Source organism: Monodon monoceros, unplaced genomic scaffold (assembly GCF_005190385.1).
Source record: "Monodon monoceros isolate NGI ecotype Baffin Bay Population unplaced genomic scaffold, NGI_Narwhal_1 Super_Scaffold_5, whole genome shotgun sequence".
Lineage (NCBI taxonomy): Eukaryota > Metazoa > Chordata > Mammalia > Artiodactyla > Monodontidae > Monodon > Monodon monoceros.
The window spans coordinates 24,791,804-24,819,390 of record NW_021703782.1 but is presented as its reverse complement, the minus strand read 5'-3'; the positions used below and the strand labels follow the sequence as shown (position 1 = coordinate 24,819,390).

General features: G+C 40.6%; 1 protein-coding gene across 1 annotated transcript in view; it reads right to left on the bottom strand.

Moving 5' to 3' along the window:
- Positions 1–1,118: 1,118 nt before the first annotated feature.
- The window catches only part of WNK2 (WNK lysine deficient protein kinase 2), a 157,765-nt gene continuing 131,296 nt past the window's right edge, over positions 1,119–27,587 (bottom strand). Inside the window, exons 29-30 of the mRNA XM_029203954.1 lie at positions 4,165–4,276; positions 1,119–1,308 (exon numbers count right to left, since the gene is read on the bottom strand). Of these exons, the coding sequence (XP_029059787.1) occupies positions 1,283–1,308; positions 4,165–4,276 (138 nt within the window). The 3' untranslated portion in view covers positions 1,119–1,282. The remainder of the gene's footprint in view (positions 1,309–4,164; positions 4,277–27,587) is intronic.

Sequence of the window (27,587 nt, the reverse complement as noted above, 5' to 3'; positions counted from 1 at the left end):
CCCCATATGCATCCCCAAACCTCACCCGCACACCCTCTGGGAAGCTGTGGGGAGGCAGGGAGGCTGCTCTGCTTTTATCAGCCAACTGGACAGGAGTTGAGTCTCAGGGGTTGGCATTTTGTGTGATGACCATAAATGACGTTTGGGGACGCCTGCGGCAACTGCAATGTTATACACAGCATCTGTGGGCTCCAGTGGTGACATAACCCCTACACCACATTCTTCTCTGAAGGAAACACTAAACTGAAGTCAGAGATTAATTAACACAAAGATACAATTTCCTCATCTCAAGGAGTGGGACCCCCTCAATTCTACCCAAACCCCAGGCCCCAGTGTGAGCCCCCATTCCTGCTGGCCAAGCTGCAACTTTACTACTGCATGTTACCCTGTGAGGCCACTAGCAGGTTTCCTGTCTTTCACACTGTGCTTCAGACACCCTACCACGGTGGTGGTGCAGCCCTGCAAGGGCCAGTGGGCCTATCCTGCCATCCACCGAAGCCAGGGGTCTGAGACCCGAGGCGGGCCCCTCCCAATGGTGCATGTGGATTCTGGAGGAAGGGCCATTTCAAGCCACTGTGGATGCCTGTCCTGTGCCTGGTGGATTGATGTGACAGAGTAAGGAAGCCCAAAGGGCAGCATAATGAATGGAGCTGTGTGCGCAAGGGTCCAAGTCTGTGCGAGCCAGGGAGCCGTCACCAGTGATGGGCATCACTGTTCAGCCTCCAAGGGTCTGATGCCTCCAGGGCTCTGCAATAGAATGGGGGCTGCCCTGGGTATGAAGGAGGAGAATGCCTGAAAACTGGGGCCAGGCCGCCTGAGATCCACAGCCTCAGCTGCTTCTCTAAGAGGTGGGACCTTATCACACGTCTGACCCATCCCAGCTGCTGTCTGGACACAAGGACCATGAGCTACCCAGTGTACTGTAAAGCACCATCTAAAGTGTTCATCACCACACTCAGGAACCCCTCAGCCAAGGACAGTTACCCCCAGACCTGTCCCGCTGTGTGGCCCCAGGAGTTTCTCCAACACTCTCATTCACTTACCAACCATCTCAGGCCACCTGCCGGTCTGGGGACCACAAGAAAGGAGTTTGAAAAACCAACGTCCTGTTTCCCCCAAAATATTTTTTATTCTTGCTTACATTTGTGTTTCCAATTGTGAATAAAAAATGCTTAGAAAGTGGTTACAAAACATCGTGAACCGGACACGAGGTGTGGGCTCGCCTTCTCTGCATGAGATGACACGGGGCCTGGCGTCTGGGTCTGGGTCGGCCTGCCTGGGCTCAGTCGGGCTTCTCACTTTCAGAATCTAGAAAACAAAACCGCCACAGCTCATTACAGGCCTGACGCGGTCACACGAGGCCCTGGAAGTTGGAATGGCGACACCAGAGTGGTCACGCTCCTTGGAGGGCTGGGCTGCCGGACCATGACCCAGGCACTATGCATACATACCCCGGGCTGCCTCTGCCATCTGGCCACCTTCCACACTGAGCAACCGCCCAAACCAGGCAGGGTCTTGCAGGGCCCACTGCCCTGGAGAGCAAGGTACCTCTGGCTCCACAGGCACAGCAAGCAGAGTCGGCTTGCCGACCTGCCCGGCCTCTGCTCAGAGCTAGCGCTGAGGCGGAGCACTGCAGGTGGCCAGGGGCACAAAGCCTGACTGCATCTCGGTGGAAATGCAGGACGAACAGACCAGGGCTGCCACCCCAGCCGCGGGGAGCCGGAGGCACCACGACCCCCAGCTTGAGTACACGCAGAACACACGCAGGGGCACCAGCTGCTGACCATAAGGCCATCAGGGCCGGCGAGCCAGGAAAACATGCTGAATTCCACGGGGCCCTCCCCAAATCCGCACCAAGGCCCTGCACCTACAGGACAGCAGAGCCCCTCAGGTGACCCCAGGGCAGGTGGCCCAGCCCCCCACCCAGCTCTGTCCAAAGTGAGTCACACAAACCTGGCTTTCTGTGAGACAGCCAACATGGACAGGGGGCAGAGACACCATTTAGTTGGCCGTGAGACTCATGCCCTCCATGGGGCAGAGTCCACTGTACATCTAAATGCGGTTCAAACTCAGAGTTTGAAAGCCGAGTGAACAAGCCAACCTAGGCCCGAAGCCACAGAGCTGGCATGGGGTTCCCGCCCAACAGCCCACTCTCGTCCTCTGAGCCATGTCGGCTCAGCGTCAATCACACCCGGCTCCTGCCAGGAAGAAAGTACCTGCCACTCAGCCCCCAGGCCCCTCACGGCCACCCCGGCCTCCTGGGCAAGGTGTTGACAGCAGGCATGGGGCTGAGAGTGAAGCTGTCAGGACAGGGCAGTGCTGCCTGCCAGGGCTGCCCACCCCATGCTCCCTTTGAGACTGGCTGTTCAGCTTTTACGTGGACAGAAGATAAGAAAAAGATGTTGTTCCACACTGTTTTCAAGCAAAAATGTTTATTTTTCTCCTTCAAATATACAATCTCTTGGGGAGTCTGTGCCGCTGACCGTTCACATACAAGGCCAGGACTCCAAACCACATGTCTGGTACAGCAAGGGGAGCGGGAAGAGGGCGGCTTCCACCACCCTCAGGAACCAGGCGCACATAATTCTCAACCCAAGGACCAAGGGGCACATTACAGAGAACAGAAATCTCTTACTATAGTGTCATGGCCTGGCAGAAGAGTCTGTATAATCACCTAGAAAATTCAATTCTAACTGAATTGATGGAATAATATATTTAAATCAAAATAATTCAGCCAGTCCTAGTAAAGTCCCAAAGTACAGCAGAACTATACAATTCACAGCTGGGCAGCCCAACCAGTGGCCTCCCAGTGGGAAATGGGAAATATCTTGGTCAGTGAGAAGCAGGGCCTTCAGCTCCCACCCTGGGCTGTTTGGTGCCTGTCTGGGATGAGCCCCACTGAAATTTCCAGGAGAGGAACACTCCCACCCCTAGCAGGGCAACCTCAGTGCCTGGAGAAGTGTGGAGGCCAGAGGTGGGGTGGAACAGCCTGTGAACACATGGCAAAGCTAGGCCCAAGTGGCCACAGGCCTCAGTGCAAATGACAGAAAAGGAAGGCAGGTCAGTAGGAGAGTTGGCAGGCCCCCAGAGCAGAAGGGGTCCACTGTCTCTGCAAAGCAGGCGGCCTGCCTGTGCTCCTGCACCAGACACACACTTGTACCTCCCCCACACTCACAGCAGCCCTGCAGGCTTTGGGTCATGAGGGCGTGTCTGCTTACCTAGCGCTTTACAGCAGGTTCCACAGAGCCAAACACAGATGCTAACATTCCTGACTAAGAGACCAACTACCAGTAGCAATGCACTGCCCCAATAACCATGCATCCCTGGGCAGTTTGCTGGCAGTGCCCGTGGCACTGCAGTTGAGGGAGTGTGTCCATCTGTTTGCTATCTATGACCATACAGCTGGAGAGACCTCGTTTTATGAGTACAAAGCAGAACTCTTCTAGCATTTGCAACTCTTCAATATTCAAGGTCACTAGTTCAATTTCTTTTAAAGCACGTACAACAGAAAAGTCAAGATCGGACTTTAGCTTCAGATTTTCAAATCATTCATGTCTCTGCAACTTAACAAGGGAAATAGAGATATCAATACACAAGCCAACTGTTAATGAAATACATCTTTTCTGATACATGATCTTTTAAAACATCTCTTCCCATCAGGGAATGGAAAAGCTGGAATTCAAGGCACTGTACTTCTGCAGGGTGATTACAATGTTCTAACCATCAACTCAAGTACAGGAAGTGAGTGCAAAGACAGCAAGTGTGGACCACGGGAAACTAAGAGGGAACAAGGTCTGCAGCAATAAAGAAAGCAAGGACTGCCGCCCTGGCTGGGCACCCATGGGCAGGCGGGGCAGGACTTGGAGGCCAAACCACAACCTGACTCCTCTGGGCTATTCAGTTCAGTATGTTCCACCTGGCAAGTGGTGAGACAGAGGAGCTATGTGATCCGCAGCCTGGGGCCAGGCATGCTGACCATAGGTGGCCACAAGAACATGGGGAGTGCTGGCGTGCCTGTTGCACCCAAGCCTGGCCCCTCATCGAGGCTCCAGCTGCCTGCTTGGGCTGCCCAGGGCCCCCAGGACACTGGAGCTGGGATCAGGCTTCCATACTGGCCCAAAGGCAGTGCGTAGGGCGGGGCTGGAAGGCAGGAGAGAGCAGTACCTGGCATGGGCACAGGCTGGGCTGAAGCAGCTCCAGGAATGACCGCGGTGGGTAGAGGGCTGGGTGCCGGGGCCAGACATGGCATCCCCACTGCTGTTCGAGACGTGTTCATCTACAAGACAAGAAACGTGGCTTCAATCAGCTAGCCTCCCTCAGTGGCCTTGGGGGTCCCCACAGTTTCTCCATCCTCAGGAGAGGGTGGTCTCAGGACCTGACATGGGGCACCTTTAATGGCTGATGCCAGAGTGGAAGTACGCAGCTGGGAGGCAGCCGCCGTCCCTCCCTCCTTCCACAGAGCTGCAGCCTACCCACCTCTGGGCCACATGCCCCGACTGTCCACAGGCCAGAGTGGGCTTCAAAGCAGACCCCTCAGGACATGAACCCTGAAGTCGCACTAAGGGGACCACACACTCCAACCCAAGGCCTCCTGCTTGATTGGTCAGTGCCATTATGGCAGGACCAGAACAGCTGGGAGCTGTGCAGGGTTGTGTGCCCAGAGATCCGGAGTCAGTGGCAGGGCAGCCCTTCTGCTCTCTGCGCCTCAGGTATAACCCCACAGGAGAAGCAGCACAAGGACTGGGAAATGAGCTGTGATGGCTGGTGAGGCCAGCATGGCCGTGATGCAGAAACCTGATGAGGCTACTGCAAGAAAACAGAGTAGGGCCCAACAGCCTTCAAACTGTCTAGACAAAATGTTGGCAGATCTAACCAAGCAACTATAAAAAAAGATAAAACATCAGAGCCAAGTGAGGTTTGCCCCAGGAATGCAATGATGTCCCAGTAGAAATCACTGCATCTCACCACAGTTACATCCCAAGGGAGAATTCCATGTGATGCTCCCCACAGATGCAGGGAGAGTGTCTGAGGAGTTCCACCCTGCTTCATGGAAAGCACAGCTGCTGAAGCTGGAGGGCGCCTCCTCCATCTGGAAGGGCCTCTGCAGAACCCACAGCCAACCCTGTGCCGATGGTGCAACGCCAAATGTACTTCACCCAAGGATCCCCCTGTCCCTGGCCAACACTGTGTGGAAAGTTCCAGCCAATAAAAGAAAAGGAATAAGGGGCACAGGCTAGAAAAGAAAAAGGAAAACCATCCTTATTTGCAGATGACAAGATCGTGTATGGAGAAAACCCAAAAGAGCAGACAAACCAATTTCTAGAACTAAAAAGCACATTTAGCAAGATTGCAGGCTACAAGGAACAGAAAACAACCATATTTCTATATACTACCAACATATAACTGTAAAGGGAAATTTTAAAGCAATAAAATTTACAACCACGTTCCAAAATGTCAACTATCTCAGGGTAAATTTAATGAAAGCTGTGTAACACCTTTACACTGAAAACTATAAAACTTTGCTGAGAGAAAATTAAAAAGACATAAACAAAGCAATGCCATGTTTATAGAAAGACTCACTACTGTTAATGTGTCAAATCTTACCCAGATGCTTAACAGATGCGATACAGTTGGAATCAAAGTCCCATAAGGCTATTTTGTAGGAATATACAAGCTGTTTCTAAAATGTAGGTGGAACTATTAAAGACCTAGAAAAATCAAGAAATTCTTGGGAAGGGACAAATTAGAAGTATTAACAAACTATACATAAAACAGATAAGCAACAAGGATTTACTGTATAACACAGGGAATTACACCCAATATTTTGTAATAACCTATAATGGAATATAATTTGAAAAAAGAAAGTAACCACTAGCTAAGGCTTCAGCAAACAAAACCAGCAAATGCTGGGGAAGGAGAGAATCTGTTTTCCAGAGTTATCACTTATAATATTCAGATGTCCAGTTTTCAACAAGAAATCACAAAATCTTTACAAAGAAAATGAAAAGTATGATCCATACAGAGGGAAAATTCATTAATAGAAAATGTCCCTGAAGAAGTCTAAACATTGCACTTACAAAATAAAGACTTTAAATCAACTGCTTTAAATATGTTCAAAGAGTTAAAGGAAACCATGGACAAAAAGAAAACCAGGAAAATGATTCATCAACAACATGAGAATATCAATAAAGTGAAAGAAGTTATAAAAGGAACCAAATATTAGAGCTGAAATATTAGAGCTAAAAGGTATAATAACTGAAATTTAAATTCCACTAGAGAAGCTCAAAAGCAGATTTGAGCAGGAAGAATAAAGAATCAGCAAACTTGAGACCACAGAATTGAAATTATCAAGTCTGAGAAACAGAAAGAATAAAAAAAAAAGAATGAAGAAAAGAAAAGTATACAGAGCCTATCAGGGAGAAGAGAAAGTGAAGGACAGGAAAAAATACTTGAAGTAGAGACAGAAAAGACTGTCAACCAAGATTCTACAACCAGCAAAACGAACCTTCACGATGAAGGAGAAGTTAAGACTTCTGGATAAACAAAAACTAAGGCAGGTTGTTACTAAAAGATATGCCCCACAAGAAATGCTAAAAGAAGAACTTTCATTTCAGGCTGAAATGAAAGGATAATAGACAGTAACTCAAAGCCATGAGACGAAATAAAGAAAGCAACTACACAGCTAAATACGTAAGCCAACACTATTGTACTTTTGGTTTTAATTCCTTTTTTCCCCTATATGATTTAAAAGAATGCATTAGATAATAATTATAAATCTATGTGAATGGGCACACAATGTATAAAGATGCAATCTGTGCAAAAACAACACAAAGGAGGAGGGATGGAGACATATATGAGGAGAGAGTTGAAACAAAGTTGGTATTACTCAAACTAGGTTGTTATAAGGTTAAGATTTCAATTGTAATCCCTAAGGTAACCAATAAGAAAATAACAAAAACGTATGCAGAAAAGTAAAAAAAAGCGGGGGGGAGGGGATAAAAACCTGTAGGACATACAGAAAAAAAAATAGTTAAACCAGCAGAAGTCCTTTATTAACCATAATTACTTTAAATGTAAATGGATTGAACTCTCCAATTAATAGGCAACGATTGGCAGAGTGGATAAAAAAGCATAATTAATCTATATGCTATCTACAAAACACACACTTTAGATACAAACACACAAAGAGGTTGAAAGTAAAAGGATGGAGGAGGGGAGATCAAGATGGCAGAGTAGGGGCTTCCCTGGTGGCGCAGTGGTTGAGAGTCCGCCTGCCGATGCAGGGGACGCGGGTTCGTGCCCCAGTCCGGGAAGATCCCACATGCCGCAGAGCGGCTGGGCCTGTGAGCCATGGCCGCTGAGCCTGCGCGTCCGGAGCCTGTGCTCTGCAATGGGAGAGGCCACAACAGTGAGAGGCCTGTGTACCGTAAAAAAAAAAAAAAAAGATGGCAGAGCAGGAAGGTGCTGAGCTCACTTCCCCCCAAGAACACGTCAAAAATACATCCATAAAGTGGAGCAATTCTCTCTGAAAACAAACTGGAAATGGACAGAAATATTCTTCTAAAACAAACGCTGTAAAAGAAAGATCCACACGAGTCAGATAAGAAGGGAAAAGAGCTATCAGGTTGGGACCCAGGCCCACAGAAGAGGAGGGGGATATCACCACTAGGAGATCCTCCCTGGGGACTGAGTGGTTTGAACCACATATTGGGTACCCCAGCCCTGGCGTCCAACATGCTGACATTCACATTACAGGGGTTCCAGAAGGAGACAAGTCTTCTTACTGGTTTGAAAACTAATAGGACTTCGAGGAGGGCTGTGAGAAACCTAGACCTGGCTCGTGACACAAGCTTGCTTACTCCCAGGAATGAGGTGTAGAATGGAGATTAAAACTGCCCCAGAATTCCGGATGGTTTCATGAAACCACCTAGCATGCATCCAGCTCATCTACCTCTGAAGAGCTTCCCACTAGGTTGAAGGCTGCCATTGCTGAGGAAAGTGTGCAGTTGGGGATGGAACTGACTCAGACCCAACGCTGCATATAAACGGGGCAAGGGCAGCCTTTGCTGGCACTCACAGAGGCAGCAGATCAGGAGCCGTATGGAGCTGACTAGCATTCTGGGACTGTCCCAGTGTACACCCTGGCCCACACCAGGTGCCCACTGCAGCCCTTTTGCTCCAGCACTGTGCCCCCTGGAGCAAAAGTGTCATTGCTGGGAGAAGGGAGAGAGCACACTTAGAGGGAAAGGAGCCAGCTCGGACCCCACCCCTGCTTCAGCACCTTGGGATGAGACCCCACCCCTGATAGGGCAGTGATGACGACTCAGCATAGAAGAAGCTTCAGCTCACACATGGCTCTGGCTCTAGCCCCTCCATCCCCAGCCCCACCACCCACCAAGTTGATACCAGACAGCATATCCTGGAGGAAGACATGACCCATGCTCGCTTCAGATCCAGCTCTTGCACCGAAACTACTGAACACATGCAGACTGCATAGAGATGCTCCCACACAAGTACAACCCTTCAAGACCGAGATAGGTAACTGTTTCACCTAATTTTATAGAGATAAAAAACATTAAGCGAAATGAGAAAACAAAGGAATGTCTTTAAAACGAAAAAACAAAGAAAAAACTCTGAAAAAACAACTAATGAAAGAGAGAAAATTTACCAGATAAAGAGTTCAAAGCATTAGTAATAAGAATACTAACTGAACTAGGGAAAAGAATAGATGAGGACAGAGAGAATTTTAACACGGAACTAGAAAATATAAAAACCAGTCAGAACTGAAGAGTGAAATAACTAAAATGAAAAACACACTAGAAGGAATTAACAGACGGTAATATGTAACAGAGAAGGATGCATAAGTGATCTGGAAGATAGAATAATGGAAATCACCCAATCAAAACAGTAAAAAGAGAAACAAATTTTTAAAATATGAGAACAGTTTAAGGGACCTCTGAGACAACATCAACCATGCTAACCTTCACATTATAAGGGTTCCAGAAGGAGAAGAGAGTTGAAAATGTATTTGATGAAATTATGGCTGAAAACTTCCTGAACCTGGAGAAGGAAACAGATACCCAGGTACACAGAGTATCCCAAACAAGATGAACTGAAAGAGACACAGACCAAGATGTATCATAACTAAAATGGTAAAAATTAGAGATAAGGAGAGAATTTAAAGGTAGCAAGAGAAAAGCAAAGAGTCACGTACAAAGGAACACCCATAAGTCTATCAGCTGATTTTTCTGCACAAACTTTGAAGGCCAGAAGGGAATGGCATGACATATTTATAGTGCTCAAAGGGAAGAATCTACAACCTAGGACAATCTACCCAGCAAGATTATCATTCAGAATTAGAAGTGAGATAAAGAACTTCTCAAATAAGAAATAACTAAAAAAGTCATCAGTACTTAAACTAACCCTAAAAGAAGTCTTAAATGGTCTTCTCCAAGTGGGAAAAAAAAGGCTACAACAAGATGTAAGGATTTATAGGAAAGGAAAAACCCCACAAGTAAAGGCAAATATATAGCAAAGGCTGTGGATCAATCACTTAACATAAGCTAGTACAAAGATTAAAAGACAAAAATTGGAAAATAAACTATAACTACACTCAACAGTTAAGGGATAAACATGAAGATGTAAAATATGACATCAAATACACAAAATGTATGGGAGGGGAGTAAAAAAATGTAGATCCTTTAGAATGTGTTTGAACTTAAATAACTACCAGTTTAAAACAAGCAGATACATAGGTCAACATATATGAACCCCAAGGTAACCACAAATCAAAATCCTACAATAGATACACAAAAATAGGGAGAAAGTAACACAAGCATGCCATGATTTGATAAAGAAAATAATCAAACCACAAGGGAAGAAACTAAAAGAAGAAGAAAATAATATAGAATGACAAAAACAACCAGAAAACAAGTAACAAATGGCAGTTAAGTACATACCTATATAGAATTACTTTAAATGTCAATGGACTAAATGTTCCAATCAAATGACACAGAGTGGATGACTGGATAAAAAACAAGACCCATCTATGTGCAAGAGACTCTCTTTAGAATTAAAGACACACAGACTAAAAGTGAAGGGATGGAAGGAGCTATTTCATGGAAATGAAAACGACAAGAGAGCTGGTAGCAATACTAATATCTTGCAAATTAGACTTTAAAAAAAAGTCTACAAAAAAGGATATTATATAATGATATAGTGATCAATACAAGAAGAGAATATACATTTATTAATATGTATGCACTTCATATAGGTGCAACTAAATATGGAAAGCAAATATTAACAGACATAAAAAGGAGACACTGACAATAATAGAATAATAGTTGGAGACTATAATGAAATATTGGTCTTAAATGACACATTAGACAAATTGGACTTAATAAATATATATAGGACATTCCATCCAAAAACAGCAGAATACACATTCTTTTCAAGTGCACGTGGAATGTTCTCTAGGATAGATCACATGCCAGGCCAAAAAACAAGTCTCAATAAATAGAAGAGAATTGAAATTACATCAAGCTTTTTTTTTCAACCACAACAGTATGAAACTAGAAACCAAGTACTGGAAGAAAAATGGGAAAAACACAAACACATGGAGACTAAACGACATGTTAATAAAAGAAACAATGGATGAATGAAAAAATCAAAGAGGAAATCAGAAAAAAACGAGACAAATGAAAAAAACCGCAACTTTGCACAATCTACAGGATGCAGCAGAAGCAAATATAAGAGGGAAGATTATAATAATACATGCATACCTGAGCATACAAGAAAAATCTCAGATAAACAACCTATCCTCCATCTAAATGAATTAGAAAAAGAACAAAGCCCAAGTTAGCACAAGTAATACCTAGTGAAGAGCTAATACCTAGTGTAACAACCTATTGTTACAGAAGAGCTAATACCTAGTGTAACAAACTATTCCAACAAAATGAAGAGGAGGGAACACCCCCAAATTCATTCTATGAGCCCACCATTACACTGATACCAAATCTAGAAAAAGACATTACAGAGAAAAGAAAATTACTAGTCAATATCTGTGATGAATATAGATGCAAAAATCCTCAAAAAATATTGGCAAACCAAATTCAATAATATATAAAAAGGATAATACACCATGATCAAGTGGCATTTATTCCACAGATTCAAGGACAGTTCAATATCCACAAGTCAATCAGTGTGATACACCACATTAACAAAAGGAAGGATAAAAATCACATTATCATTTCAATAGACACAGAAAAAGCATTTGACAAAATTCAACTTCCATTCATGATAAAGACTTGCATCAAAGTTGGTATAGAGGAAACATATTTCAACATAATAAAGGCCGTTTATGACAAACCCACAGCTAACATCACACTCAACAGTGAAAAGCCAAAACTTTTCCTCTAAAATCAGGAACAAAACAAGGATGCCCACTCTCGCCACTGAGAAGTAGTACTGGAAGTCCTAGCCACAGCAGTCAGACAAGAAAAAGAAATAAAAGGCATCCAAATTGGAAAGGAAGAAGTAAAAATGTCACTATTTGCAGATGACATGATGTTATACTCAGAAAATTCTGAAGTTCCATCAAAAAACTATGAGAACTAATAAATGAATTCAGTAAAGTTGCAGGATACAAGATTGACATACAGAAATCTATTGGTTTTCTAAACACTAATAATCGACTATCAGAAAGAGAAAACAATAAAACAGTCGCATTTAAAATTGCATCAAAGAGAATAAAATACCTAGGAATAAACTTAACCAAGGAGGTGAAAGATCTACAACCTGAAGACTCTAAAACATTGATGAAGGATATTTAAGATGATACAAACAAATAGAAAAGATATCCCATGTTCCTGAATTGGAAGAATTAATACTGTTAAAATGGCCATACTACCCAAAGCAATCTACAGATTTAATTCAATCCCTATCAAATTACCCATGACATTTTCCACAAAACTAGAACAAATAATCCTAAAATTTATATGGAACCAAAAAGGCTCCCAATTACCAAACCAATCTTGAGAAAAAAGAACAAAGCTGGAGGTATCACACTCCCCAACTTCACATTATACTACATAGGTACAGTAATCAAAAGAGCATGGTACTGACACAAAAACAGAAACATACATAATGGAACAGAATGAACAGCCCCTCCCAAAACCCATAAACTTACGGTCAATTAATCTACAACAAAGGAGGCAAGAATATACAATGGGGAAAAGGCAGTCTCTTCAGTAAGTGGTGCTGGGAAAACTGGACAACTACATGTAAAAGAATAAAATTAGAACATTCTCTAACACCATACAAAAAAATCAACTCGAAATGAATTAATATCTTAAATAAGACTGAAACCCATAAAACTACTTGAGGAAAATTTAGGCAGAACACTCTTTGACATAAATCAAAGGAATATTTTTTTGGCTCTGTCTCCTAAGGCAAATGAAACAAAAGCAAAAACAAACATGGGACCTAATTAAACTTAAAAGCTTTTGCACAGCTAAAGAAACCTTTGACAAAAAGAAAAGACAACCTATTATCGAAAGTGAGAAAATATTTGCAAGTGTTATGACTGATAAGGGGTTAATATCCAAAATACATAAACAGCTCCTATAATTCAATATCAAAAAAACAAACAACCTGATTAAAAAATGGGCAGAAGACTTGAATAGATATTTCTCAAAGAAGACATACACATGGCCAAAGGGCACATGAAAAGATTCTCAACATTGGTAATCAGAGAAATGTAAATCAAAACCACAATGAAGTATCACCTCACACCTGTCAGAATAGCTATCATCAAAAAGACCACCAATAACAAACGTTGGCAAGGATATGGAGAAAAGGTTACCCTAGTACACTGTGGATGGGAATGCAAATTGGTGCAGCCACTATGGAAAACATTATGGAGGTTCTTCAAAAAACTGAAAATAGAACCACCACATGATCCAGCAATTACTTTCCTGGGTATATATCCATAGAAAATGAAAACACTAATTTGAAAAGATACAGTGATCACAGTGATCACAGGAGCTTCATGTACAATAGCCAAGATATGGAAACAACCTAAGCAACAGATGAATGGATAAAGAAAATGTGGGTTACATATATAATGGAATATTACTCAGCCATAAAAAATGAAATTTTGCCATTTGCATCAACATTGATGGACCTGGAGAGTATTATGCTAGGTGAAATAAATCAGAGAAAGAAAAATATTGTATATGATCAGTTATATGTGGAATCTAAAAAATAAAATAAACTAATATAACAAAACATATAGATTCACAGATATATAGAAAACAAACTAGTGGTTACCAGTGGGAAGCTGGAGGGAGGGAGGGGCAAGATAGTGGTAGGGGATTAAGAGGTAGAAACTAATAGGTATAAAATAAATAAGCTACGAGGATATATTATACAGCACAGGGAATACAGCCAACATTTTATAATAACTTTAATGATGTACATCTATAAAAATACTGAATAACTATGTTGTACACGTGAAACTAATAAAATAGTTTAAATCAACTGTATTTCAAGTAAAAATTCTTTAAAAAAAGAAAAAGAAAGTGAAATGATGGGAAAATAAACTCCTGAGAGCTGATCCAAGATGGTACAGTGGAAGGAGCTTGGGCTTACCTCACAACAAAACCGCAACTAACTGCTGAACAGCCATCGATAAAAAAGACTGGAAGCTGCCAAAAGAGATATTCTACATCCAAAGATATAAAGAAGGAACCACAACAAGATGGTAGGAGGGGCACACTCACAATATAATCAAATCCCATTACCCTGGGTGGGCGATCCACAAACTGGAGAACTATTATATTGCAGAAGTTCTCCCACAGGAGTTAGAGTTCTGAGCTCCATGTTAGGTTCCCCAGCTGGGGGTCTGACATCAGAGGGAGGAGCCCCAGAGACATTTGGCTTTGAAGGCCAGGAAGGCTTGATTGCAGGAGCTCCACAGGACTAGGGGAAGCAGAGACTCCACTCTTGGAGGGTGCACACAAGGTCTCGCATGTACTGGGACCCAGGGCAAAGGCAGTGACTTCACAGGAGCCTAGGCTAGACCTACCTGCTGGTCTTGGAGGATCTCCTGGGGAGGGGGTTGTGGCTGTGGCTCTCCCTTGGGATGTGGACATGGGTGGTGGAGATTTCAGGGAGTGTGCAGCTACGTGAACTCTCAAGGAGGCAGACATCTTGCTTGGGTCATCAGCACCAAGACTTGGCCCCACCCAAAAGCCTGTAGTCTCCAGTACTGGGATGCCTCAGGCCAAACAACAGCCCTACCCATCAGCAGACAGGCTGCCTAAAGACTTCTTGAGCCCACAGCCACCTCTAGACACATCCCTTGACACGGTTCTGCCCATCGGCCCACCAAAGGGCCAAGATCCAGCTCCACCCACCAGTAGGCAGGCACCAGACCCTCCCACTAGGAGACCTGCACAAGCGTCTATACCAGCCTCACCCACCGGGGCAGACACCAGAAACAAGACTACTACAATCAGGCAGCCTGCAGAACTGAGTCTGCAAATACAGGAATTTGTTCCAGACAAACAAACAAGATAAAACCCCAAAGAACAACTAAGCAAAGTAGAGACAGGCAATCTACCAGAGAAAGAATTCAGCATAATGATAGTAAAGATGATCCAAGATCTCAGAAAAAGAATGGATGCACAGTGTAAGAAAATACAAGAAATTTTTAATGAAGAATTAGAAAATATAGAGAACAACCAGAGTTGAAGAATACAATAATTGAAATGAAAAATATACCAGAAGGAATCAATAGCAGAATAAATGATGCAGAAGAACGAATAAGTGAGCTGGAAGACAGAAAGGGGGAAATCAGTGCTGCATAACAGAATAAAGAAAGAAGAATGAAAAGAAATGAAGACAGTTTAAGAGACCTCTGGGACAAAATTAAATTCACTAACATTCACATTATAGGGGTCCCAAAAGGAGAGGAGAGAGAGAAAGGGCCTGAGAAAATATTTGAAGAGATAATAGCTGAAAACTTCCCTAACATGAGAAAGAAAACGCTCACTTAAGTCCAGGAAATGCAGAGAGTCCCAGGCAGGATTAACCAAAGCAGGAACACGCCAAGACACAGTAATCAAATTGACAAACATTAAAGACAAAGAGAAAATATTAAAAGCAACAAGGAATAAGCAACAAATAATGTACAAGGGAATCCCCTTATGGTTATCAGTTGATTTTTTTTTTTTTTTTATCAGTTGATTTTTTCAGCAGAAACTCTGCAGGCCAAAAGGGAGTGGCACGATACATTTAAATGAAGAAAGGGAAAGAATATTCGACCCAGCAAGGTGCTCATTCAGATTCAACGGAGAAATAAAAAGCTTTACAGACAAGCAACAGGTAAAAGAATTCAGCACCACCAAACCAGTTTCACAACAAATACTAAAGGAACTTCTCTAGGTGGAAAAGAAAAGGCCACAACTGGAAACAAGAAAATTACAAAATGGGAAAGCTCACCAGGAAAGGCAAACATACAGTAAAGGTAAGAAATCATCCACACACAAATAGGATATCTAAACCCATAATTGTGAGAGGAAGAGAGTACAAATGCAGGATATTTGAAATACATTTGAAATTAAGAGCTCAGCAACTGAAAACAATTGTGTGTGTGTACATATATGTGTGTGTGTGTGTGTATACTGCTGTATCAAAACCTCATGGTAACCACAAACCAAAAATGTATAATAGATATACACACACATAAGAAAAAGGAATCCAAATACAACAGTACACAGAGTCATCAAATCACAAGAGAAGAGAAAAACGGAGGAAAGGAAGAAAAAGACCTACAAAAACAAACCCAAAACAATTAATAAAAGGGCAATAAGAACATATGTATTGATAATTACCTTAAATGTAAAAGGATTAAATGCTCCAACCGAAAGATACAGACTGGCTGAATGGATACAAAAATAAGACCTGTATATATGCTGTTTATAAGAGACCCACTTAAGCTATAGAGACACATACAGACTAAAAGTGAGGGGATGGAAAAAAGTATTCCATGCAAACGTAAATGAAAAGAAAGCTGGAGTATCAATACTCATATGAGACAAAATAGACTTTAAAATAAAGACTGTTACAAAAGACAAGGAAGGACAATACATAATGATCAAGGGATCAAGCCAAGAAGATATAACAGTTGTTAACATATATGCACCTAACATAGGAGCACTTCAGTATATAAGGGAAATGCTAAGATCCATAAAAGAAAAAATTGACAGTAACACAATAATAGCTGGTGACTTTAACACCCCACTTTCATCAATGGGCAGATCATCCGGACAGAAAATCAATAAGGAAACACAGGCCTTAAATGACACATTAGACCAAATGGACTTAATTGATATTTACAGAACATTCCATCCAAAAGCAGCAGAATACACATTCTTCTCAAGTGCACATGGAACATTCTCCAGGATAGATGACATCCTGGGCCACAAAACAACCCTTGATAAATTTAAGAAAACTGAAATCATTTCAAGCATCTTTTCCAACCACAACGCTATGAGATTAGAAATCAACTACAAGAAAAAAAAACTGCAAAAAATACAAACACATGGAGGCTAAACAGTATGTTACTAAATAACCAACGGACTACTGAAGAAAGCAAAGGGGAAATCAAAAAATACCTAGAGCTAAATGAAAACAGAATCATGATGATCTGAAACCTATGGGACACAGCAAAAGCAGTTCTAAGAGGGAAGTTTATAGAGATACAAGCTTACCTCAGGAAATAAGAAAAATCTAAAATAAACAACGTAAAGTTACACCTAAAGCAACTAGAGAAAAAAGAACAAAACCCAAAGTTAGTAGAAGGAAAGAAATCATAAAGATCAGAGCAGAAATAAATGAAACAGAGACAAAGAAAACAATAGAAAAGATCAATGAAACTAAAGCCTGGTTCTTTGAAAAGATAAAGAAAATTGATAAAACTTTAGCAAGACTCATCAAGAATAAAAGGGAGAAAGCCCAAATCAATAAAATTAGAAATGAAATTAGAAATGAAAAAGGAGAAGTTACAACCAATACCACAGAAATAAAAAGGACCATAACAGACTACTACTACTACTACAACCTAAAAGAAATGGACAAATTCTTAGAAAGGTACAATCTCCCAAGACTGAACCTGGAAGCAACTGAACATACGAACAGACCAATTACAAGTACTGAAATTGAATCTGTGATTTAAAAAACTCCAAACAAACAAAAGTCCAGGACCAGAGGGCTTCATAGGTGAATTCTTTCAAACATTTAGAGAAGAGTGAACACCTATCCTGAAACTATTCCAAAAAGTCACAGAGTAAGGAACACTTCTAAACTCATTCTCTGAGGCCACCATCACCCTGATACCAAAACCAGACAAAGATATTACAAAAAAAGAAAATTATAGAACAGTATCACTGATGAATACAGATGCAAAAACCCTCAACAAAATACCAGCAAACCAAATCCAACAACACATTAAAAGGATCATACACCATGATCAAGTAGCATTTATCCCAGGGATGCAAGAACTTTTCAATATCTGCAAATCAATCAGTGTGATACACCACATTAACATATTAAAGAATAAAAACCATATGATCATCTCAATAGATGCAGAAAAAGCTTTTGACAAAATTCAACACCCACTTATATGATAAAACCTCTCCAGAAAGTGGGAATAGAGGGCACCTACCTCAACATAATAAAGGCCATATATGACAAACCCACAGCCAACATCATTCTCAATGGTGAAAAACTGAAAGCATTTCCTCAAAGATGAAGAACAAGACAAGGATGTCCACTCTCGCCACTTTTATTCAACATAGTTTTGGAAGTCCTAGCCACAGCAATCAGAGAAGAAAAAGAAATCAAAGGTCTCCGTATTGGAAAAGAGGAAGTAAAAATGTCACTGTTTGGAGATGACATGACACTATACATAGAAAATCCTAAAGGTGCTACCAGAAAACTACTAGAGCTTGTCAATGATTCTGGTAAATTTGTAGGATACAAAATGAATACAAAGAAATCTGTTGCATTTCTACACACTAACAATGAAAGATCAGAAAGAGAAATTAAGGAAACAATCCCATTTGCCACCACATCAAAAAGAATAAAATACCTAGGAATAAACCTATGTAAGGAGACAAAAGACCTGTACTCCGAAAACTATAAGACACTGATGAAAGAAATCGAAGATGACACAAACAGATAGAAAGATATACCATGTTCTTGGATGGGAAGAATCAATATTGTCAAAATGACTATACTATACCCAAGGCAATCTACAGATTCAGTGCAATCCCTACCAAACTACCAGTGGCATTTTTCACAGAGCTAGAACAAAAAATTTAAAAATGTGCATGGAAACACAAAAGACCCTGATTAGCTGAAGCAATCTTGAGAAAGAAAAATGGAGCTGGAGGAATCAGGCTCCCTGACTTCAGACTATACTACAAAACTACAGTCATCAAAACAGTATGGTACTGGCACAAAAACAGAAATATAGATCGATGGAATAGGATAGGACATCCACAAATAAACCTACACACCTATAGTCAATTAATCTAGCAGAAAGGAGGCAAAAACATATAATGGAGAAAAGATAGTCTCTTCAATAAGTGGTTCTGGGCAAACTGGACAGCTACCTGTAAAAGAATAAAATTAGAACATTCTCTAACACCATATATAAAAATAAACTCAAAATGAATTAATGACTTAAATAAGACTGAAAACCATAAATCTCCTAGAGGAAAACACAGGCAGAACACTCTTTGACATAAATCATAGCAATATAGTTGCAGACTTTAATACTTCACTTTCAATGAAGGATAGGACAACCAGATACAAGATAAGTAAGGAGAGGACCTGAACATCACAAGCCCATTAGGCTTAACAAACATTTACAAAACATTTCACCCAATGAGAGCAGAATTCTGCAGTGTAAGCCCTGACAAGTAGCTTTTCTTTCTTTTTTTTTTTGTAATGTAAGTGCCTGACTTAAGCTTTGATTTCCTGAGGCACCCACTCAAATAATAACACTGCCAGCCACACAACTAGATAAAGACCTACCATCCCCTTCACCCACCCCCATCCGAGCTCCTCTAATTTAGAGATCTCTGATTGATTTTAAATAACTGACCATTTGGCTATTTGCCTTTTTCTTTTCTTCTTGCACTGTAATTCCCACTCTTACATTTTAAGTTCACAAATAAGGAATGAACTAGTGAAACTCCAATAAAAGCAGAACCCCAGGCCTGCCTGTCTGTTTCTCTCACCCTCTCTCTTTCTCTCTCCCTCCTTGCCACCTCACTATAAAGCCCCAGGTGTGTCATGTAACCCTCCCCTCCAGACCTGTAAGTAATAAACCTTGTCCTTTCCACAGTTTACTGATGGTTATTGCTGAAGAATCTTGCAATCATATTAAGAACCACAAGGGTTGGTCCAGCCATATGACTGGTTCTGAAAGGGGAACCCAGGCCCAGGTGAGTGCTCCCAGGCATTTCTAGCTGATAGCATCACTACTGATAGGCTGAGGGTGGCACAAAACAAAGACACATTCTTTTAAAGTGCACAGGGAACATTCTCCAAAACAGGCCATATGTTAGTCCACAAAACAATTTTAAAAGATTAAAATGATACAAAGTATCTTTTCTAACACAATGAATGAAATTTAAAAAAAATTTAAGCTAGAAAACTGGCATATATGTAGAAAGTAAACAAGGCACTCAAACAACCAAATAGCCAAAGACGTAGTCACAGGGAAATCAGAGAACACCTTAGAGAAAATGAAAAGGAAAACACAACATATTAAAATTTATTACATATAGCAAAAGAAGTGTCCAGAGGGAAATTTATAACTGCAGATGTCTACATTAAAAAAGAAGAAAGATCTTAAGCCAATAATTTAACTGTATACCATAATAAACTGAGATAAACAAAATACAAAATAGAAAAACAATAAAGGAAAATCAACAAAACCAAAAGTTGGTGTTTTAAAAAGATCAAAAATTGGCAAAGTCTTTAGCTACCAAACTGGATAACTCAGATGAAATAGACAAATTCCTAGAAACACACAAACTTCCAAAACTGACTCAAGAGGAAATAGAAAATCTGAATAGACCTGTAACAAGTAGTGAGATTGAATTATTAATAAAAAACCTCTCAACAAAGAAAAGCCCAGGACCAGACAGCTTCCACGGTGAATTGTACCATTTAAAGAAGAATTAACACCAATATTTCTCAAACTCTTCCAAAAAGTTGAAGAGGTGGGAACACTTCCTAACTCATTCTATGTAGCGAGCATCACTCTGGTATCAAAGCCAGATAAAGACATCATAAGAAAAAAAAATTACAAATACCTGTGATAAATACTGATGTAGAAATCTTCACTAAAACATTAGCAAACTGGATTCAATAGCATATTAGAAGGAGTATACACCATGACCAGGTGCAACCCTGCAAGGATGGTTTAATATATGAAAATCAATCAATTTAACACACCATTAATGGAATGAAGAGTTAGGAAAACCATAATTCAAAAAGAGTCATGTACCAAAATGTTCATTGCAGCTCTATTTACAATAGCCAGGAGATGGAAACAACCTAAGTGTCCATCATTGGATGAATGGATAAAGAAGATGTGGCACATATATACAATGGAATATTACTCAGCCATAAAAAGAAACGAAATTGAGCTATTTGTAATGAGGTGGATAGACCTAGAGTCTGTCATACAGAGTGAAGTAAGTCAGAAAGAGAAAGACAAATACCGTATGCTAACACATATATATGGAATCTAAGAAAACAAAATGTCATGAAGAACCTAGGGGTAAGACGGGAATAAAGACACAGACCTACTAGAGAATGGACTTGAGGATATGGGGAGGGGGAACGGTAAGCTGTGACAAAGTGAGAGAGTGGCATGGACATATATACACTACCAAACGTAAAATAGATAGCTAGTGGGAAGCAGCCGCATAGCACAGGGAGATCAACTCAGTGCTTTGTGACCACCTAGAGGGGTGGGATAGGGAGGGTGGGACGGAGAGAGACGCAAGAGGGAAGAGATATGGGAACATATGTATATGTATAACTGATTCACTTTGTTATAAAGCAGAAACTAACACACCATTGTAAAGCAATTATACTCCAATAAAGATGTAAAAAAAAATAGAATGAAGAGTTAAAAAATATAATCATCTTAATTAATGCAGAAAAACCATTTGACAAAATCCAACACTCTTTCATGACAACACCACTCAACATGCTAGAAATAAAATAGAATTTTCTCAGTATGGTAAAGGCCATATGTGAAAAAACCCTTGTTAACATCACACCCAATGGTGAAAGACTGAACATTTTTCCTTTAAGATCAAGACAGAGATGCCCACTTTTTCCATTTCTATTCAATATAGTACTTGAAGTTCTACCCAGAGAAATTAGGCAAGAAAAGGAAATAAAAGGCACCCAAATTGGAAAGGAAGAAGTAAAAGTATCTCTGTTCAGAATAACATTTCTTATATGCAGATAACCCTAAAGAACACACACACACACACACACACACACACACACGCACACACACATACAAACTGCTAGAACTAATTTATGAATTCAGCAAAGTTGCAGGGTAGAAAATCAACACATCAAAATCAGTGGCATTTTTTTTTTTTTTTGGCTGCTCCACGTGGCATGTGGGATCCTAGTTCCCCAACCAGGGATCAAACCTGCATCCTCTGCATTGGAAGCATGGAGTTTTAACCACTGGACTGCCAGGGAAGTCCCAGTTGTATTTTTATACACTAGCAATGAACAATCTGAAAAGAAAATTAAGAAAACAATTACATTTAAGCACAAAAAAGAATAAAATACTTAGGAATAATTAAACTAAGGAGTTGAAAGACCTACACACTGAAAACTGCAAAACATTGCCAAAAGAAATTAAAGAAGACATAAGTAAATGGGAAGACATCCCATGTTTGTGGATTTGAAGACTTAATATTGTTAATATGTCAATACCACCCAAAGCCAATCTATAGAGATTTGATGCATCACTATCAAAGTCTCAATGGCATTTTTTCAAAAAATAGAAAAACTCATCCTAAAACTCATTTGGATTCTCAAGGGATCCCAATAAGCAAAACGGTCCTAAAAAAGAACAAAGTTGGAAGACTCATACTTCTTGACTTCAGAGCTTACTGCAAAGCTACAGAAATCAAAACAGTGTAATATTAGCAACATGACAGACTGTACACCAACGAAATAGAACAGAAAATCCAGAAATAAACCTTTGCATATATGACCAACTGATTTTCAAAAAGGGTGCCGAGACCATTCAATGGGAAAAGGACAGTTTTTTTCAACAAATACTGCTGGGACAACTAGATATCAACATGCAAAAGAATAAACATGGTCCCTTACCAAACACCATATATAAAAATTAACTCAAAATGGATAAAAGGCCTAAACATAAGAGCTACAATCATTAAACTCTTAGCATCTTTAGAGAGCACTTAGAAGGAAACATGGGGGGAAAGCTTTATAACATTGGATTTGGCAATAAATCATTGCCAAATCCAATGACATAGGCAACAAAAGAAAAAATAAACTGGAATTCATAAAAATGAAAAAGCTTTATGCATCAAAAGACATTATCAACCGAGTAAAAAGGTAACTCACAGAATGGGAATTATTTTTGGAAATCACATATCTGAAAAGCGATTAATATCCAGAATATAGAGAGAATCCCTCCAACTCAACAACAAAAAAAGAAACAACTCAATGAAAAAATGGGTAAAAACCCCTTCCACCATGTGAGGATACAATGAGAAGTCTGCAACCTGGAAGAGGCCCTCACCCTTGCATGCTGACATCCTCATGTCAGACGTCCAGCCTCCAGGACTGTGAGAAATAAATTTCTGTTGTTTATATTTAAAAAATAGGCAAAAGGCTTGAATTATTTTTCCAAAGAAGACATACAAATGGCCAATAAGCTCATGAAAAGATGCTCAACATCACTGATCATTAGGGAAATGCAAACCACCTCACACCTATCAAGATGGCTACCATGAAAAAAATCAGAAAATAGAAAGTATTAGAGAGGATGTGGAGAAACTGGAGCCCTTGTGTACTGTTGGTGGGGATGTAAAATGGTGCAGCTGCTCTGGAAAGTAGTTTGGTGATTCCTCAAAAAATTAAAACTAGAATTACCATATGATCTAGTGATTCCACTTCTGGGTATATACCCTAAAGAACTGAAAGCAAAGACTCAAAGAGATATCTATATACCCATGTTCATAGTAGCATTATGCACAACAGTTAAAAGGTAGAAGCAACCCAGGTGTCATCAATGGATGAACGGATATAACAAAATGTGGTATGTACGTACAACGGACTATGACTCAGCATTTAAAAGGAAGGAAAGTCTTTCAAGACACTGATGAAAGAAATCAAAGATGATACTAACAGTCCACCTAGAGGGGTGGGATGGGGGGCTGGGAGGGAAATGCAAGAGGGAGGAGAAATGGGGATATATGTATATCTATAGCTGATTCACTTTGTTATAAAGCAGAAACTAACACACCATTGTAAAGCAATTATACTCCAATAAACATGTTAAAAAATTAATTAATTAATTTTTAAAAAAGATGATACAAACAGATGCAGAGATATACCATGTTCTTGGATTGGAAGAATCAACATTGTGAAAATGACTCTACTACCCAAAGCAATCTACAGACTCAATGCAACCCCTATGAAATTACCAGTGGCATTTTTCACAGAAGTAGAACAAGAAATTTTACAATTTGTATGGAAACACGAAAGACCCCGAATAGCCAAAGCAATCTTGAGAAAGAAAGACAGAGCTGGAGGAATCCAGGCTCCCTGACTTCACACTATACTACAAAGCTACACTAATCAAGACAGTATGGTACTGGAACAAAAACAGAAATATAGATCAATGGAACAGGATAGAAAGCCCAGAGATAAACCCACACACATATGGTCACTTTATCTTTGACAAAGGAGGGAAGAATATACAATGGAGAAAAGACAGCCTCTTCAGTAAGTGGCGCTGGGAAAACTGGACAGCTACATGTAAAAGAATGACATTAGAACACTTCCTAACACCATACACAAAAATAAACTCAAGATGGATTAAAGACCTAAATGTAAGGCCAGACACCATCAAACTCTTAGAGGAAAACAGGCAGAACACTCTATGACATAAATCACAGCAAGATCCTCTTTGACCCACCGCCTAGAGAAATGGAAATAAAAACAAAAATAAACAAATGGGGCTTCCCTGGTGGCGCAGTGGTTGAGAGTCCACCTGCCGATGCAGGGGACACGGGTTCGTGCCCCAGTCTGGGAAGATCCCACATGCCGTGGAGCGGCTGGGACCGTGAGCCATGGCCGCTGAGCCTGCGCGTCCGGAGCCTGTGCTCCGCAATGGGAGAGGCCACAACACTGAGAGGCCTGCGTACCACAAAAAAAACAAAAACAACAACAACCAAAACAAATGGGACCTAATGAAACTTAAAAGCTTTTGCACAGCAAAGGAAACCATAAACAAGACCAAAAGACAACCCTCAGAATGGGAGAAGATATTTGCAAATGAAGCAACTGACAAAGGATTAATCTCCAAAATTTACAAGCATCTCATGCAGCTCAATATCAAAAAAACAAACAACCCAATCCAAAAATGGGCAGAAGACCTAAATAGTCATTTCTCCAAAGAAGATACACAGATTGCCAACAAACATATGAAAAGATGCTCAGCATCACTAATCATTAGAGAAATGCAAATCAAAATCATGGTGTCACCTCACACCGGTCAGAATGGCCATCATCAAAAAATCTACAAACTATAAATGCTGGAGAGGGTGTGGAGAAAAGGGAACCCTCTTCCACTGTTGGTGGGAACGTAAATTGATACAGCTACTATGGAGAACAGTACGGAGGGTCCTTAAAAAGCTAAAAATAGAACTACCATATGACCCAGCAATCCCACTATTGGGGCATATACCCTGAGAATACCATAATTCCAAAGGACACATGTACCACAGTGTTCATTGCAGCACTATTTACAATAGCCAGGACATGGAAGCAACCTAAGTGTCCATCGACAGATGAATGGATAAAGAAGATGTGTCACATACATACAATGGAATATTACTCAGCCATAAAAGGAATGAAACTGAGTTATTTGTAATGAGGTGGATGGACCTAGAGTCTGTCACAGAGTGAAGTAAGTCAGAAAGAGAAAAACAAATACCGTATGCTAACACATATATATGGAATCTAAAAAACCGGTACTGATGAACGTAGTGGCAGGGCAGGAATAAAGACACAGATGTAGAGAACAGACTTGAGGACACAGTGGGGGAAGGAGAATCTGGGACAAAGTGAGAGAGTAGCACTGACTTACATACACTACCAACTATAAAATGGATGACTAGTGGGAAGCTGCTGCAGAGCACAGGGAGATCAGCTCGATGCTTTGTGACGACCTACAGGGGTGGGATAGGGAAGGTGGGAGGGAGGCTCAAGAGGGAGGGGATATGGGGATACATGTACACATATAGCTGATTCGCTTTGCTGTACAGTATTAACTAACACAACATTGTAAAGCAATTATACTTCAATAAAGATAAAAAAAATAGTAATAAAAAATAAGTAAATAAAAAGGAAGGAAATTCTGACATACACTATAACATGGATGAAACTTAAAGACATTATGCTAAGTGACATAAACCAGTTATAGACACACACTGTATGATTCCACTTATATGAGGTACCAAGAGAAGTCAAATTCATAGTAGAATAGAGGTTACCAGAGTTACCAGAAAGAGGGACTGGAGAGTTATTTCTTATTGAGTAGTTTCTGTTTGGGATAATAAAAAAGTTCTAGAAATGGATAGTGGTGAATAGTTTAAAAAAAAAAAACACCTTATTAAGAATCCCAGGGCTTCCCTGGCGGCGCAGTGGTTGAGAGTCCGCCTGCCGATGCAGGCGACACGGGTTCATGCCCCAGTGTGGGAAGATACCACATGCCGCGGAGTGGCTGGCCCCGTGAGCCATGGCCGCTGAGCCTGCGCGTCCGGAGCCTGTCCTCCGCAACAGGAGAGGTCACAACAGTGAGAGGCCCGCGTACCGCAAAAAAAAAAAAAAAAAAAAAAGAATTCTAGACATCTGAACAACAGAATTAGCAGAGCTGACCGACAGGGCCTGGCCCAGCACAGATACTGAGAGCTGATGTGGTGGAGTCTGGACAGAAGAGTAGAGACTCAGGTGCAGAACCTGCAGGGCCTCGGGGCTGTGTTATGAATTCTCAGTTCTGTCCCAGAATAATGGAGAATAGGTTTGAAGAGTTAAACTCATGGAGGTGCAGTGTCAGGAGGTTACTACAGAAGAGGAACAAAAGTTCAGACTGGGAGTGTGGACGTGAGAGGGAATGAAAGAGGATGACCTCAAGCACCTGTGGAGCAGTGGCTGACAGCTTGGGTCAAAAATCCAGTCCCAGCAAGTTTTAAAGAACTGGAAACACACAAAATCTGTTCTCTTATCACAGTGCAATTAGGCTTAAAAAATCCCCAGAAAACCACTATCAAAAAGCTCATGAGGAAATTAATAACTATATTACCTCAAATCACCATGGAAATTTTAAAATATTTTGATCAGAGGTTAAAGAAAATGCTACATATCAAAACTTTTGGAATGCAGCTAATACCACTAGAAGGAATTTTATAGCCTGAATGTCTGTATTATAAAAGAAGAAAGGCTCAAAATCAATGCACTACACATCTCAAGAAACTTTCTAGAACAAAAAAGTAACCCAAAGATAGAAGAGAAGAAATAATAAAAGGAAGAAGCTAATCAAATATACAATAAAGAATTACCATCAAAGTGATAAGTTCTTTGAAAAGGCGAATAAAATATATAAATTCAGAGAAATCCCCAATATCAGAATGAAAAACAAGACATCACTGCAAATCCTGCAAACTGTGAAGAGAAAATATTATAAACAACTTTATACCAATTAATTGGAAAACTTAGATAAATTTACAGGTGTATCAAATCGTTAGAAAAGCAGTACTTAACAGAAAGAAGAAATAGAAAACCCAAATGGTACTAAAACTGTAAAAGAGATTAAATCCATAATGGAAACCTTACCCTCAAGGGATGTAGACATGGGTGATAAATATGTAACAGCAAAATGTCAATCATAGCTCATAGGTAGAAGGTACCTGAGAGTTCACTGAAGAATTTTCAATCTTTTGTATGTTTGAAACTTTTTGAAGTAAAAGATCATAGGGGAACCTTCCCACACTCAAAAAAAAAAAAAAAATGGCCATCATCAAAAAATCTACAAACAATAAATGCTGGAGAGGGTATGGAGAGAAGGGAACCCTCCTTCACTGTTGGTGGGAATGTAAATTGGTACAGCCACTATGGAGAACAGTATGGAGGTTCCTTAAAAAACTAAAAATAGAACTACCATACGACACAGCAATCCCACTCCTCGGCATATATCTGGAGAAAAATATGGTCCA